Source organism: Oncorhynchus nerka, linkage group LG13 (assembly GCF_034236695.1).
Source record: "Oncorhynchus nerka isolate Pitt River linkage group LG13, Oner_Uvic_2.0, whole genome shotgun sequence".
NCBI lineage: Eukaryota > Metazoa > Chordata > Actinopteri > Salmoniformes > Salmonidae > Oncorhynchus > Oncorhynchus nerka.
In genome coordinates this window covers 19274044-19291393 of record NC_088408.1, presented here as the reverse complement: position 1 = coordinate 19291393, position 17350 = coordinate 19274044, and the positions used below count along the sequence as shown (strand labels likewise).

The 17350-nt window shown below is 44.7% G+C and overlaps 1 protein-coding gene across 1 annotated transcript in view; it reads right to left on the bottom strand.

The window, feature by feature from the left end:
* The window catches only part of LOC115120971 (frizzled-3-like), a 55036-nt gene that overhangs the window by 29571 nt on the left and 8115 nt on the right, over positions 1 to 17350 (bottom strand). The window contains exons 2-5 of the mRNA XM_065026230.1: positions 12331 to 12527; positions 8978 to 9440; positions 7671 to 7970; positions 7105 to 7356 (exon numbers count right to left, since the gene is read on the bottom strand). Of these exons, the coding sequence (XP_064882302.1) occupies positions 7105 to 7356; positions 7671 to 7970; positions 8978 to 9440; positions 12331 to 12527 (1212 nt within the window). The remainder of the gene's footprint in view (positions 1 to 7104; positions 7357 to 7670; positions 7971 to 8977; positions 9441 to 12330; positions 12528 to 17350) is intronic.

Sequence of the window (17350 nt, the reverse complement as noted above, 5' to 3'; positions counted from 1 at the left end):
TGCAGTAGTTTATGTGTCGGGGGGCTAGGGTCAGTTTGTTATATCTGGAGTACTTCTCCTGTCCTATTCGGTGTCCTGTGTGAATCTAAGTGTGCGTTCTCTAATTCTCTCCTTCTCAACTTCTTTCTCTCCCTCTGAGGACCTGAGCCCTAGGACCATGCCCCAGGACTACCTGACATGATGACTCCTTGCTGTCCCCAGTCCACCTGGCCGTGCTGCTGCTCCAGTTTCAACTGACCTGAGCCCTAGGACCATGCCCCAGGACTACCTGACATGATGACTCCTTGCTGTCCCCAGTCCACCTGAGGAGCGTGCTGCACTCCAGTTTCAACTGTTCTGCCTTATTATTATACGACCATGCTGGTCATTTATGAACATTTGAACATCTTGGCCATGTTCTGTTATAATCTCCACCCGGCACAGCCAGAAGAGGACTGGCCACCCACATAGCTTGGTTCCTCTCTAGGTTTCTTCCTAGGTTTTGGCCTTTCTAGGGAGTTTTTCCTAGCCACCGTGCTTCTACACCTGCATTGCTTGCTGTTTGGGGTTTTAGGCTGGGTTTCTGTACAGCAGTTTGAGATATCAGCTGATGTACGAAGGGCTATATAAATACATTTGATTTGATTTGAAACCCTGTTATCTGAACTACTACAACAACTACTAACACAAACCCTGCTATCTGAACTACAACAATAACTACTAACACAAACCCTGTCTATCATTCTTTTGGAGAGATTGGAAACCCAAATTGGTCTACACGGACATGTTCTGGCCTGGTTTAGATCTTATCTGTCGGAAAGATATCAGTTTGTCTCTGTGAATGGTTTGTCCTCTGACAAATCAACTGTAAATTTCGGTGTTCCTCAAGGTTCCGTTTTAGGACCACTATTGTTTTCACTATATATTTTACCTCTTGGGGATGTCATTCGAAAACATAATGTAAACTTTCACTGCCATGCGGATGACACACAGCTGTACATTTCAATGAAACATGGTGAAGCCCCAAAATTGCCCTCGCTAGAAGCATGTGTTTCAGACATAAGGAAGTGGATGGCTGCAAACTTTCTACTATTAAACTCGGACAAAACAGAGATGCTTGTTCTAGGTCCCAAGAAACAAAGAGATCTTCTGTTGAATCTGACAATTAATCTTAATGGTTGTACAGTCGTCTCAAATAAAACTGTGAAGGACCTCGGCAAGTTTCTGACCTTGATCTCTCTTTTGAAGAACATATCAAGACCATTTCGAGGACAGCTTTTTTCCATCTACGTAACATTGCAAAAATCAGAAACTTTCTGTCCAAAAATGATGCAGAAAAATTAATCCATGCTTTTGTCACTTCTAGGTTAGACTACTGCAATGCTCTATTTTCCGGCTACCCGGATAAAGCACTAAATAAACTTCAGTTAGTGCTAAATACGGCTGCTAGAATCCTGACTAGAACCAAAAATTTGATCATATTACTCCAGTGCTAGCCTCTCTACACTGGCTTCCTGTCAAAGCAAGGGCTGATTTCAAGGTTTTACTGCTAACCTACAAAGCATTACATGGGCTTGCTCCTACCTATCTCTGATTTGGTCCTTCCGTACATACCTACACGTACGCTACGGTCACAAGACGCAGGCCTCCTAATTGTCCCTAGAATTTCTAAGCAAACAGCTGGAGGCAGGGCTTTCTCCTATAGAGCTCCATTTTTATGGAACGGTCTGCCTACCCATGTCAGAGATGCAAACTCGGTCTCAACCTTTAAGTCTTTACTGAAGACTCATCTCTTCAGTGGGTCATATGATTGAGTGTAGTCTGGCCCAGGAGTGGGAAGGTGAACGGAAAGGCTCTGGAGCAACGAACCGCCCTTGCTGTCTCTGCCTGGCCGGTTCCCCTCTTTCCACTGGGATTCTCTGCCTCTAACCCTATTACAGGGGCTGAGTCACTGGCTTACTGGGGCTCTCTCATGCCGTCCCTGGAGGGGGTGCGTCACCTGAGTGGGTTGATTCACTGTTGTGGTCATCCTGTCTGGGTTGGTGCCCCCCCCCCTTTGGGTTGTGCCGTGGCGGAGATCTTTGTGGGCTATACTCAGCCTTGTCTCAGGATGGTAAGTTGGTGGTTGAAGATATCCCTCTAGTGGTGTGGGGGCTGTGCTTTGGCAAAGTGGGTGTGGTTATATCCTTCCTGTTTGGCCCTGTCCGGGGGTGTCCTCGGATGGGGCCACAGTGTCTCCTGACCCCTCCTGTCTCAGGCTGCAGTAGTTTATGTGTCGGGGGGCTGGGGTCAGTTTGTTATATCTGGAGTACTTCTCCTGTCCTATTCGGTGTCCTGTGTGAATCTAAGTGTGCGTTCTCTAATTCTCTCCTTCTCTCTTTCTCTCTCTCGGAGGACCTGAGCCCTAGGACCATGCCCCAGGACTACCTGACATGATGACTCCTTGCTGTCCCCAGTCCACCTGGCCATGCTGCTGTTCCAGTTTCAACTGACCTGAGCCCTAGGACCATGCCCCAGGACTACCTGACATGATGACTCCTTGCTGTCCCCAGTCCACCTGGCCATGCTGCTGCTCCAGTTTCAACTGTTCTGCCTTACTATTATTCGACCATGCTGGTCATTTATGAACATTTGAACATCTTGGCCATGTTCTGTTATAATCTCCACCCGGCACAGCCAGAAGAGGACTGGCCACCCCACATAGCCTGGTTCCTCTCTAGGTTTCTTCCTAGGTTTTGGCCTTTCTAGGGAGTTTTTCCTAGCCACCGTGCTTCTACACCTGCATTGCTTGCTGTTTGGGGTTTTAGGCTGGGTTTCTGTACAGCACTTTGAGATATCAGCTGATGTACGAAGGGCTATATAAATACATTTGATTTGATTTGTTATCTGAACCACAACTACTAACACAAACCCTGTTATCTGAACCACAACTACTAACACAAACCCTGTTATCTGAACTACAACAATAACTACTAACACAAACCCTGTTATCTGAACCACAACAACTAACACAAACCCTGTTATCTGAACTACAACAATAACTACTAACACAAACCCTGTTATCTGAACCACAACAACTAACACAAACCCTGTTATCTGAACCACAACTACTAACACAAACCCTGCTATCTGAACCACAACAACATTTACTAACACAAACCCTGTTATCTGAACCATCACAATAACTACTAACACAAACCCTGTTATCTGAAACACAACTACTAACACAAACCCTGTTATCTGAACCACAACTACTAACACAAACCCTGCTATCTGAACTACAACTACTAACAAAAACGCTGCTATCTGAACTACAACAACATCTACTAACACAAACCCTGTTATCTGAACCATCACAATAACTACTAACAGAAACCCTGCTACCTGAACTACAACTACTAACAAAAACCCTGCTATCTGAACCACAACAACTACTACTAACACAAACCCTGTTATCTGAACCACAACTACTAACACAAACCCTGTTATCTGAACCACAACTACTACTACTAACACAAACCCTGTTATCTGAACCACAACTACTAACACAAACCCTGCTATCTGAACCACAACTACTAACACAAAACCTCTTAACGGAGGACAGAACATTATGAGCAGTGCAGGTGCACTCATGTGAGAACAACACACACTGTTACAAATGTACACACACTAAAAACCTACAATAGCAAGGAGGAAGTGTTTGAATTATTAACTTATTCTCCAGATGAGTGGGGATGTGTTCCACAGCTCCAGGCAGAGAGGAGCTTCTCTGAAGTGCTTCATCTATTAGAAACAACCAATCTGAGAGGTCTCCTGTGTCTGTTTGACCTGGAGCACTGGAGCTATGTGTGTTGGGAATACAACTATTGTGTGAAACCAATATATACTGTATTCTCTGTTGTTTTTCTTTCCTGTATTACATTTTGCACCAAAATTCAAAATCAATATTTTCCAGTTTTTTTCGCGGGACCCCATGAAAGCTCACTGAGGTCCCTCGGGTCCTAGGCCCCCTAGGTTAAGAACTACTGATGTAGGGGTTAAAATAATATTTGAGTGCAGTTGATTGTAGTTTCTATAAATGATGACAGTAGGTATATAATCTGGTATAGCCTGGTACATACAGGTATATGGTATAGTGGTCAGAGTAGGTGTAATGTTTCATAGTAGTTAAAGTATGGGGAGTGTACAAAACATTAGGAACACCTTCCTGCAGTGGTGTAAACTACTTAAGTAAAAATACTTTCAAGTACTTCTGAAGTAGTTTTTTGGGGTATCTGTAATTTACTTTATGTGAGAGGGAGTTTTTCCTAGCCACTGTGCTTCTATACCTGCATTGCTTGCTGTTTGGGGTTTTAGGCACTTTGAGATATCAGCTGATGTAAGACGGGCTATATAAATCATTTTGATTTGACTATTCATATTTTTGACAACTTTTACTCCACTACATCCCGAAAGAAAATAATGTACTTTTTACTCCTTAAAATTTCTCTGACACCCAAAAGTACTTTATTTTGAATGCTTAGCAGGACAGGAAAATTGTCTAATTCACTCACTTATCAAGAGAACATCCCTGGTCATCCCTACTGCCTCTGATCTGGCAGACTCACTAAACACAAATGCTTGGTCTGTAAATTATGTCTGAGTGTTGAACTGTACCCCTGGCCTAACAAGAATATTGTGCCGTCTGGTTTGCTTAATATAAGACATTTTAAATGATTTATACTTTTACTTTTGATTCTTAAGTACATTGAAAACCAATACTTTTAGACTTTTACTCAAGTAGTATTTTACTAGGTGACTTTTACTTGAGTCATTTTCTTTTAAGGTATCTTTACTTTTACTCAAGTATGAAAATTGGGTACTTTTTCCACCACTGCCCTCCTACAACCAATGCTGTATGTCAAATTTGTAGATTTTGTTTCATATTGCATTATCACTAAAGCATTTGTGATTGTTAATCTGTGTTTTGTCGTTTTTAGCTACATAAAAATGTAGTAAACAAAAGTAGCTAGCTAGCTAACATTCGCAAGAGATGACTCGTGTTTACATTATATGCATTAGCTTGCAATCTACTACAGTGCGTATTGTAGGCAGGTAAACATGCCAAAATTAATACAGTATGCATTTGTTCACGTATTGTAGTCGGGCAACGTTTCATTCTGATGTCTGAGTTTATTTTCTCTTGCTTCAGCCCAAATAATGGATTTCAATAAATATTGTGTTTTTATGTGGTTGCAGGGGATGTGGTGTAGATCTCACCTGGTATAGACAGGGGATGTGGTGTAGATCTCACCTGGTATAGACAGGGGATGTGGTATGGATCTCACCTGGTATAGACAGGGGATGTGGTGTAGTGGTATAGATCTCACCTGTTATGGACAGGGGATGTGGTGTTGTGGTATAGATCTCACCTGTTATGGACAGGGGATGTGGTGTTGTGGTATGGATCTCACCTGGTATGGACAGGGGATGTGGTGTTGTGGTATGGATCTCACCTGGTATGGACAGGGGATGTGGTGTTGTGGTATGGATCTCACCTGTTATGGACAGGGGATGTGGTGTTGTGGTATAGATCTCACCTGTTATGGACAGGGGATGTGGTGTTGTGGTATGGATCTCACCTGGTATGGACAGTGGATGTGGTGTTGTGGTATGGATCTCACCTGTTATGGACAGGGGATGTGGTGTTGTGGTATAGATCTCACCTGTTATGGACAGGGGATGTGGTGTTGTGGTATGGATCTCACCTGGTATGGACAGGGGATGTGGTGTTGTGGTATGGATCTCACCTGTTATGGACAGGGGATGTGGTGTTGTGGTATGGATCTCACCTGTTATGGACAGGGGATGTGGTGTTGTGGTATAGATCTCACCTGTTATGGACAGGGGATGTGGTGTTGTGGTATGGATCTCACCTGGTATGGACAGGGGATGTGGTGTAGTGGTATAGATCTCACCTGTTATGGACAGGGGATGTGGTGTTGTGGTATGGATCTCACCTGGTATGGACAGGGGATGTGGTGTTGTGGTATGGATCTCACCTGGTATGGACAGGGGATGTGGTGTTGTGGTATGGATCTCACCTGGTATGGACAGGGGATGTGGTGTTGTGGTATGGATCTCACCTGTTATGGACAGGGGATGTGGTGTTGTGGTATGGATCTCACCTGTTATGGACAGGGGATGTGGTGTAGATCTCACCTGGTATAGACAGGGGATGTGGTGTAGTGGTATAGATCTCACCTGGTATGGACAGGGGATGTGGTGTAGTGATATAGATCTCACCTGTTATGGACAGGGGATGTGGTGTTGTGGTATGGATCTCACCTGGTATGGACAGGGGATGTGGTGTTGTGGTATGGATCTCACCTGGTATGGACAGGGGATGTGGTGTAGTGGTATAGATCTCACCTGGTATAGACAGGGGATGTGGTGTAGTGGTATAGATCTCACCTGGTATGGACAGGGGATGTGGTGTTGTGGTATGGATCTCACCTGGTATGGACAGGGGATGTGGTGTTGTGGTATGGATCTCACCTGGTATGGACAGGGGATGTGGTGTTGTGGTATGGATCTCACCTGGTATGGACAGGGGATGTGGTGTAGTGGTATAGATCTCACCTGTTATGGACAGGGGATGTGGTGTTGTGGTATGGATCTCACCTGTTATGGACAGGGGATGTGGTGTTGTGGTATGGATCTCACCTGGTATGGACAGGGGATGTGGTGTTGTGGTATGGATCTCACCTGTTATGGACAGGGGATGTGGTGTTGTGGTATGGATCTCACCTGGTATGGACAGGGGATGTGGTGTTGTGGTATGGATCTCACCTGGTATGGACAGGGGATGTGGTGTAGTGGTATAGATCTCACCTGGTATAGACAGGGGATGTGGTGTAGTGGTATAGATCTCACCTGGTATGGACAGGGGATGTGGTGTTGTGGTATGGATCTCACCTGGTATGGACAGGGGATGTGGTGTTGTGGTATGGATCTCACCTGGTATGGACAGGGGATGTGGTGTTGTGGTATGGATCTCACCTGGTATAGACAGGGGATGTGGTGTAGTGGTATAAATCTCACCTGGTATGGACAGGGGATGTGGTGTTGTGGTATGGATCTCACCTGGTATGGACAGGGGATGTGGTACTCTCTGCAGCGCTCCTGTACCCAGGTAGTCTCCCAGACAGTCCTATAGCTGTTCTCATACAGGTAGCAGGTTATGACCGTCAACAGAGGGACCAGGTAGAGCACAGAGAACACCCCGATACGGATCATAAACTTCACCAGCTTGTCCTGGTTCTCCTTCTCCAGAGGGATCTCCATACGCACACGGTTCAAAGCAAGGATTCCCGCTAACAGTAGTGCCACGCCCACCTAGAATCAGACAGAGTTGATATTGAAGGAATAGACAAAAGATGTAAATATGGTATATTTGTTGAGTAACGAGCAGTTCCATTCAGATCCACTTTTTAATGAATGATGAGATGTGTATGTCTGTGGTATAATCAAAGGAGCAGGCACAAACAGTGTCAACACGTTTACTGAACTTTGTGTAAACGTAAACTTTGTGCACACATGAATCACCTAGGTTTTGTCCCAAATGCCACCCTAATGCCTACATATACGGGGCTAGTCTGCCAATTGGGACTCACACCTACTTCCTCTGTGACTCATTCCAGCCCACTCACCAAAACATCCAGACCCAGTGGAGCCAGCAGAAACCATCTCAGCGCTGTGCGGTCATACAGCCCCACGAAACACACCCCGCTGACACTATCCCCTTCTATCTTGTTCATAGCTGTTAAAGTGACGGTGAGACAACCAGGTAGGCCCCAGGCACAGGCATGGAAGATCAGGGCCTTCTTCTCTATGGCCTCACTGCCCCACTTAGGCACGGCAGCCAAGAACCAGGTGAGGGTGAGGATGACCCACCACACACTGCCGGCCATAGTGAAGAAGTAGAGTATCATAAAGAACAACGTGCACACCTGGATGGAGGGGAGAGGAGTGGGAAGGGAGGGGGAGGGGAGAGAAGAAGGGGGGTTGAGTGGAGGAGGGGAGAGAGGAGGGGAGTGGAGAGAGGAAGAGGAGGGGAGAGAGGAAGAGGAGGGAGAGGGGAGTGGAGGAGGGAGAGAAGAAGGGGGGTGAGTGGAGGAGGGGAGTGGAGAGAGGAAGAGGAGCGGAGAGAGGAGGGGAGTGGAGAGAGGAGGGAGTGGAGGAGGGAAGAGAAGAAGGGGGTTGAGTGGAGGAGGGGAGAGAGGAGGGGAGTGGAGAGAGGAAGAGGAGGGGAGAGAGGAAGAGGAGGGAGAGGGGAGTGGAGGAGGGGAGAGAAGAAGGGGGTGAGTGGAGGAGGGAGAAGAGAGAGGAAGAGGAGCGGAGAGAGCAGGGGAGTGGAGAGAGGAGGGAGTGGAGGAGGGAAGAGAAGAAGGGGGGTTGAGTGGAGGAGGGGAGAGAGGAGGGGAGTGGAGAGAGGAAGAGGAGCGGAGAGAGGAGGGAGTGGAGGAGGGAAGAGAAGAAGGGGGTTGAGTGGAGGAGGGGAGAGAGGAAGAGGAGCGGAGAGAGGAAGAGGAGCAGAGAGAGGAGGGAAGAGAAGGGGGTTGAGTGGAGGAGGGGAGTGGAGACAGGAGGGAGAGGGGAGTGGAGGAAGGGAGAGAGGGAGAGGAGGTTGAGAGGGAGAGGAGGGGAGAGAGGGGGAGGGGAGTGGAGAGAGGGAGAGGTGGGGGCGGGAGCGGGGAGGAGGGGGTAGAGGAGAGAGGGAGAGGGAGGGTGGGGGGAGGGGATGAGGGGATGAAGAGGGTAGAGGAGAGAAGGAGAAGAGAACGAGGTTTAGAGAAGACTGAAGAAATAGAAAATCCAAGAACATAAAACATATAATTTTAGTTGTTTTGTTACAATATCCCTGAATGTCAAAGAGAAAATAGAAAATCATTCAATAAATTAGTTAATCAATCAATCGGTTATCAATGAATCAATCACTAAGCCAATGAATGGTCACCTTGTTGTGTGAGCCCTGGGTGACGGTGGACGCCCGGAAAAGGGCAGAGCTCGCAGCGTGGCACGCCACCCGGTCCTCCAGCAGGAAGCCCAGCAAGAACACCAGTGACACCATCATGTAGCACATGGCGTAGAAGATGATTGGGCGCTCCGGGTAGCGGAACCTGGACACATCGATGAGGAAGGTGAGGAAGGTGAAGAGGGTTGCCGAGAGACAGACAATGGACACCACGCCGATGAAGTAGCGGGCAAACACCAGCTCGTCCCGCTGGAAATACATGTTGGGGCAGGGAGGTGAGCAGTCCGTCACACCCAGGAAGGAGTAGCCCAGGTCGGGGTCGATCTTCAGCTCACGGGGGCACCAGAAGCCATAGTCGTGCTGGACGGAGATGGGTGACTCAGTGGAGTCTGCGCTGGAGAGCAGGTCTCCAGGACGGGGGTATGGCTCGTCACAGTCTGGGAACCTGGTGAACGGAGAGGAAACAGCTTATGAAAGACTCATTACATTTACCTTACAGAAAGACACAAAGTTAAACCTTCATTTTACGGGACAGTTTCCTCAGATTCAACCTTGTATTTTCAAGGAAATTATATGTTACTATTATGTAATTAACATTTTGCCATGTCATGAGGTTATGGTACAGAAATTAGCAAGTATTTTCTGAAAAATGTGTGGTAATAGGATGAAACAAAAATTGTATTTGTCTCAGGTGTGTAAAGTTACACTGTGTAAAAGTGTACGCTTCACATTTTCAAACAGTACATTTATATTTTCCAACAGGGCTATACAATTGGATGAGGGTTTCTTCTCGCCATGAGTAGCCTCGTTTCACTGCCAAAAATAAAATTAAACCATCTAGTGTTCAGCGAAATAACAACGCAATGAGAAATACAGGCAGCCTAGTCAAATAATGAACATCCAATCACATTAACCATTACTCTCTCGTGCGAAACCTTCACTCTTGCTCAGACATTCAGAAACGAAACATGACAATTTAAAAATGAGCCAAGGGAGTTTAAGCGAGAATAAAGATGACTTTCGAGTAGTAAGACGTATAAAAGCAACAGATAACTGTCAGGTGTGTGCGTACTGGTAGCGAAGTCAGGTGCAGGAGAGCAGAGAGTTGTGAACAGGCGAGAGCAGAGAGTTGTGTACACGTTATTGAGGCAGGAGAAACCAACAGACGGACGCAACTGCGTCAAAACCTCCAGCCCATAGGCAAAGGTGCAAAACGCGCAAAACAGTCACAACAATTTATGTTTAACAATCAACATCTTCGTGAACAACACGGTATAAGCAAACCAGTCCAGCGCGTCAACAATTAACACGTAACACAAACCATTTCACACAAAGACATGAGGGGGAATAGAGGAATAAATACATGCAGTGTGTTTGGGAAATGAATACCAGGTGTGCAGGGAACAAGACAAAACAAATGGATCAATGAAAAATGGAGTGGCGATGGCTAGAAAGCCGGTGACGTCGACCGCCGAACGCCGCCCGAACAACGAGAGGAGCCGACTTCGGCGGAAGTCGTGACAATAACATTAATAAGAAGGTGCTAGAAGAGTATTATTTGGTGAGCTACCGAGTGGCTAGGACAGGCAAGCCCCATACTATTGTAGAGGACTTCATTCTTCCTGCTGCCGTGGATATGGCAGGAACAATGCTGGGGGAAAAGGCAAAAACAACTATACAGACAATGACTTCATCAAACAACACTGTTTCACAACGCATCAGTGACATGGCAGGATATGTTTTGAAACAATTACTGCTTCGCATACAAGCCAGTGAATTATATGCGTTACAGCTGGATGAGTCAACAGACATGTTGGGACTGGCACAGCTCCTGGTATACAGTGCCTTGCGAAAGTATTCGGCCCCCTTGAACTTTGCGACCTTTTGCCACATTTCAGGTTTCAAACATAAAGATATAAAACTGTATTTTTTTGGGATGAATCAACAAAAAGTGGGACACAATCATGAAGTGGAACGACATTTATTGGATATTTCAAACTTTTTTAACAAATCAAAAACTGAAAAATTGGGTGTGCAAAATTATTCAGCCCCCTTAAGTTAATTCTTTGTAGAGACTTTACAGTCTCTCGATGTGCAAAACTGATAGAGACATACCCCAAGCAACTTACAGCTGTAATCGCAGCAAAAGGTGGCGCTACAAAGTATTAACTTAAGGGGGCTGAATAATTTTGCACGCCCAATTTTTCAGTTTTTGATTTGTTAAAAAAGTGCGCTGGTTATCAAGGGCAAAGTATTGACACGTTTTTTTGAATTGAGAGACGAGCTTAAAAGTTTTTTTTACTGACCATCATTTTTCACTTGACGAGTTTCTCACAGGACTGGCCTATCTGGGTGATGTTTTTTCTCGCCTGAATGATATGAACCTCGGATTACAGGGACTCTCCTCAATGTGTGGGACAAAATTGAGGCTATGATTAAGAAGTTGGAGCTCTTTCCTGTCTGCAATAACAACACACAGGTCTTTCCATCATTGTATGATTTTTTGTGTGCAAATGAAGTCAAGCTTGCGGACAATGTCAAATGTGATATAGCGGAGCGACTGAGTGAGTTGGGTGTGCAATTACGCAGGTACTTTCCCAAAACGGATAACACAAACAACTGAATTCGTTATCCCCTTCATGCCCTGCCTGCAGTCCACTTACCGATATCTGAACAAGAGAGCATCATCGAAATTGCAACAAGTGGTTCTGTGGAAATGTAATTTAATCAGAAGCCACTGCCAGATTTCTGTATAGTGCTGCGCTCAGTTTCTTGCCTTGGCAAATCAGGCTGTTAAGACACTGATGCCCTTTGCAACCACGTACCTATGTGAGAGTGGATTCTCGGCCCTCACTAGAACGAAAACTAAATACAGGCACAGACTGTGTGTTGGAAATGATTTAAGACTGAGACTCCAATACAACCCAACATTGCAGAGTTATGTGCATCCTTTCAAACACACCCTTCTCATTAACCTGTGGTGAGTTATTCACAATGTTTGATGAACAAATAAGGTTTTATATGTAAGATGGTTAAATAAAGAGAAAAATGATTGATTATTATTATATCATTATTTGTGCCCTGGTCCTAAAAGAGCTCTTTGTCACTTCCCACGAGCCGGGTTGTGACAAAAACTCACGCTCATTCTTATGTTTAATTAATGTATTGTATAGTGTGTGTGTGGCAGGCTTACAATGATAGCAAAAAAACAACATTTGAGAGTGCGCTGACTCTGGTGCTAGAGGGGGTACGCAGCTGGAGGTTGAATGTTTGAAGGGGTACAGGACTATAAAAGGTTTGGGAACCACTGCCCTAGAGTACAGTAGACTACTAACCTGTTACAGTCCATCTCTTCTGGCCAGGTGACTCCGAACATGTCCATGAGTTTGTAGCAGTCTCGCTTGGCTCTCTGGCATGGCCGTCGGCAGGGCAGTGTCATGCGTCCGTACTCAGTACACACCGGAGCATAGAGGGCACACAGGAACATCCTCAGCTCTGAGGAACACTGCAGGTTCACAATGGGGTGGAAGGGCTGCGGAGGGGAAAACACACAGCTGTCAGGAAGTGTATATTAATGCAGTGTTTTGTGTGGGGGGATTCAAATTGATTTACACAAAATACTCTGTAATGTCAAAGTGGAAGATTCTAACATTGTAAAAAATAAGAATGCATTTTTCAAATAATATATCTTGATTAGATAAGCATTGAACCCCCTTTGGCAGCGATTACAGCTGTGAGTCTTTCTGGGTAAATCTCAAACTCAAACAAATACTTGGGCAGTACAACATATATACCATATACCGGGGTATTTGGAGAAAGCCATGGGATGGTTTTTCAATACCTTCAGTAACATCAAAACTATTTATTTGAAGTGTTTCAATAAATTGTAATATTTGTAGTGACTTGTTAAGTTAATACTTGCAGTCAACTTGTGCAGTGTGTTAGGAGATGTATTTTCATTTCACCTGCCACATTATTTGACATTATGAAGCGTACCGTAGTTCCCCCGAACAGTTGAGACAGTGTTCTTCATTTCACCTGCCACATTATTTGACATTATGAAGCGTACCGTAGTTCCCCCGAACAGTTGAGACAGTGTTCTTCATTTCACCTGCCACATTATTTGACATTATGAAGCGTATCGTAGTTCCCCCGAACAGTTGAGACAGTGTTCTTCATTTCACCTGCCACATTATTTGACATTATGAAGCGTACCGTAGTTCCCCCGAACAGCTGAGACAGTGTTCTTCATTTCACCTGCCACATTATTTGACATTATGAAGCGTACCGTAGTTCCCCCGAACAGTTGAGACAGTGTTCTTCATTTCACCTGCCACATTATTTGACATTATGAAGCGTACCGTAGTTCCCCCGAACAGTTGAGACAGTTTGTTTGTAAATAACACAATGGGAGAAAGCGGGAGCTGGTGAATCCATCATGTTCTATATCTATCAGTGAATCTCTGCTGTGCACATGAGGCGATGACGTTACACTTTTATGTAATTCACTACTAAATGTTTGCCATCAGACATCTTATATCCTGTTTGACAAACAAAGAGGTGTAATGAGTTCTTCTCCCCTCTGCTCTTCCTTCAGAAAAGCACTTTGTTCATTTGCACAATTTCTCTCATTCACTTTCGCTTGTAAATGTCCACACTCACCAAAAATGACATATGGTAGCTACTAGCTATGCTTGTATGACTTTATGAGCTGGATTTGCCTGTCTTTGCAATTAGCTTATGTTCGTTTTCGCTCATTAGCATTTAGCTGATCTTGCTATTATTTGTGATAGCATTCTGTTAATAGATGCCCAATGGGCTGTTTTTGTGTTTTAAGCGTTCCCGTGTGTGCTATACCGGTAATACCATTAATCATGGGATGGCAGAAGAACGGTATGACGGTATGAAAATCTGGATAACGCCGAAGTCCACTGGATTGTACAATATTTGACATTCTTCAAGTTGCATATTTTAGAACACAGTTTGAAAGTAGCGAGTATAGCAAAAGAAGGCATTCAGAGTTGCACTCATGGATTATTCAAACTCGCCTTCTTGCCCTCTAAAACAAGATGCAAATTTTTCCGTTTTAGAACACAGTTTGAAAGTAGCGAGTATAGCAAAATAGAGCATTCAGAGTTGCACTCATGGATTAATCAAACTCGACTTCTTGCCCTCTAAAGCAAGATGCAATTTGATCCATCCTCAATAACAGGGGATCATCATAGCTTTCACCTGGTCAGTCTGTCATGGAAAGAGCAGGTGTTCTTAATGTTTGTACACTCAGTGTACAATCATACACACAGAGAAACTCACACACACTGTATGTCAAACACACTGTGCATCTACCACAGAACATGTTAAACACACAACCTGTCAGCCTTAAAGAGACACACACAGACAGCAGAACAGTCTTCTAAAGCAGAGTAATATACATGTGCAGCCAAAAGAGCTCAAACAGACAGGAACATCTTGTCGGACATAGTTTGACAACCCTACCCCCTATCCTCATGATACTCCTCCCCCCTTTCTCTCCCCTTCCTCCCTACGCCTGGCACAATAAGACAGAGGGAGGAGTAGGACAAGCTTGGTAACCCCCCCCATGCATTCTGGGAGAGAACGGTAGCTAGGCAGCAGCTCTGGGGTATGGCTTTAGTATGCAAATCCCCAGGGTGAGTGAAGAAAGGGCCCCCACCAGCCCCCAAGGAGGGGGAGGGGGACAAGACAGGTGAGCGAAATGGAATTTCACTAAAAGAGTCAGAGGGAATACTAGTGGTGGGTATTGGAACAGAACAGAACAGAACATGATAGAACAGAACAGGCCAGAACAGAACATGATAGAACAGAACAGGCCAGAACATGATAGAACAGAACAGGCAAGAACATACAGTACCAGAACAGAACAGGCCAGAACAGGATAGAACAGAACAGGTAGGATCAGAATAGGATAGAACAGAACATATCAGAACAGCCCGGAACATACCAGGCCAGAACACAAAAGGACAGAACATACCAGCTCAGAACAGGCTTCATTTTCATTTCACATGGCGAACTCTTTAAGGGAGGGTATGACGAGTGTGTTTCATTTGGTGACCTTAGAGAGGACAGGAAACACACAACTATATTTCTGAATATATACATTTCTCAATTATGGGGTTTGAATCTAATTCTTGTATAAAATGAGTAAAGATTAAACTATTCGTGAAAGGATGTAATATGATGTTAAACCTTTAATGTGAGCGCTAAGAACCTTGGCGTGATCCTGGACAACACCCTGTCGTTCTCAACTAACATCAAGGCGGTGGCCCGTTCCTGTAGGTTCATGCTCTACAACATCCGCAGAGTACGACCCTGCCTCACACAGGAAGCGGCGCAGGTCCTAATCCAGGCACTTGTCATCTCCCGTCTGGATTACTGCAACTCGCTGTTGGCTGGGCTCCCTGCCTGTGCCATTAAACCCCTACAACTCATCCAGAACGCCGCAGCCCGTCTGGTGTTCAACCTTCCCAAGTTCTCTCACGTCACCCCGCTCCTCCGCTCTCTCCACTGGCTTCCAGTTGAAGCTCGCATCCGCTACAAGACCATGGTGCTTGCCTACGGAGCTGTGAGGGGAACGGCACCTCAGTACCTCCAGGCTCTGATCAGGCCCTACACCCAAACAAGGGCACTGCGTTCATCCACCTCTGGCCTGCTCGCCTCCCTACCACTGAGGAAGTACAGTTCCCGCTCAGCCCAGTCAAAACTGTTCGCTGCTCTGGCCCCCCAATGGTGGAACAAACTCCCTCACGACGCCAGGACAGCGGAGTCAATCACCACCTTCCGGAGACACCTGAAACCCCACCTCTTTAAGGAAATACCTAGGATAGGATAAAGTAATCCTTCTCACCCCACCCCCCTTAAAAGACCTAGATGCACTATTGTAAAGTGGCTGTTCCACTGGATGTCATAAGGTGAAAGCACCAATTTGTAAGTCGCTCTGGATAAGAGCGTCTGCTAAATGACTTAAATGTAATGTAAATGTAAATGAAAGAATTGTATTCCCTTTAAAGTTTAACTAAGTCATTGGCCCGCCCCGTGAGCACAGACATGATCTGGCGTTATAGACCCGCCTTTTCTTTTGTCACGAATAAAAAAAAACTCCTGAGGAAATCCTCTTCAGACTAAGCAAACCCACAGCGTGTGCTGTGATTACGAATAGTTATTCTATTTCTAACCATACCACGTGGAGCATGGGCTACGCGGCTGGAAATGGTTCAACTCTGAGACTATCCATCCCTACAGAATAAGAGCAAATCATAGATAATAATTACTAGTCTGCAGCTAGAAATTATGTCAACCTGGGATGCGAAGACTGACAACCGCCGAAACATCTATCCTATGAGAACATTTCTGAATGGTACTCTGAAGTATCCATTCTAACTACGAAAGACTTTGATCTTCTGGGAAGCAGAGAGAGAGAGAGAGACGCTCGCACGAATTCTCCAACAGACAGACAGATGATTCCAACAGAGATCACGATGACACACTGGGCGGAAATATATATTGATTGCAATTAATTTCCGAAAGAGTGAGCGTTTATGTGCAAAGGATTAGCATTTCAATTCATGTAATTATCAACTGTGTAGTGACTCCTGTCTTTCCCGCCCTCTTCAGTCCACACCCACATCCCTTTGTCCACCAAGCCGTCATATCAGCTTAGCCCACTAGGGAACCTCCCCTATCATTTCCTTTAACCAGAACTGTTGTTTGTTTATGCATTTCTGTGCTTATTTAGTTAGTTAGTAAATAAATGATTAAGACAATTGGTGTACAGGTGATTCATAGTAAAGGCTGGGTTCCTGCAGATAACCAACCATTTACGACATTTGGAATGAGAATAACGTGAGGTAAAGAATAATTCATTAATTAGAAGAAAATATCTGAAGAGTTATATTAGGAAAATTATAGCTTTGTAATCTGAAAATTATAACTTTGTCATTTTCCTTGGTGCCCCAACTTCCTAGTTAATTACATTTACATGATTAGTTTAATCACATAATTATATTTACAGAGAATTGATTTAATAAAATAACAGTCTTCACTTGTGACAACAATTGTTTTGGGTCATGAGAAATGTGATTTATTAAACAACGGGAAGTTGTGTGACTAAACATAACCTATAATAACATAACCTATAACCTTTTTTAAATGAACCTACAGTTGAAGTCGGAAGTATACATACACCTTAGCCAAATACATTTAAACTCAGTTTTTGACTTCACCTATATTAACTTCACCTATAGTAACATAAACTATATTAACATAACCTATTTCAACTTAACCAATAACCTATATTAACTTCACCTATAATAACATAAC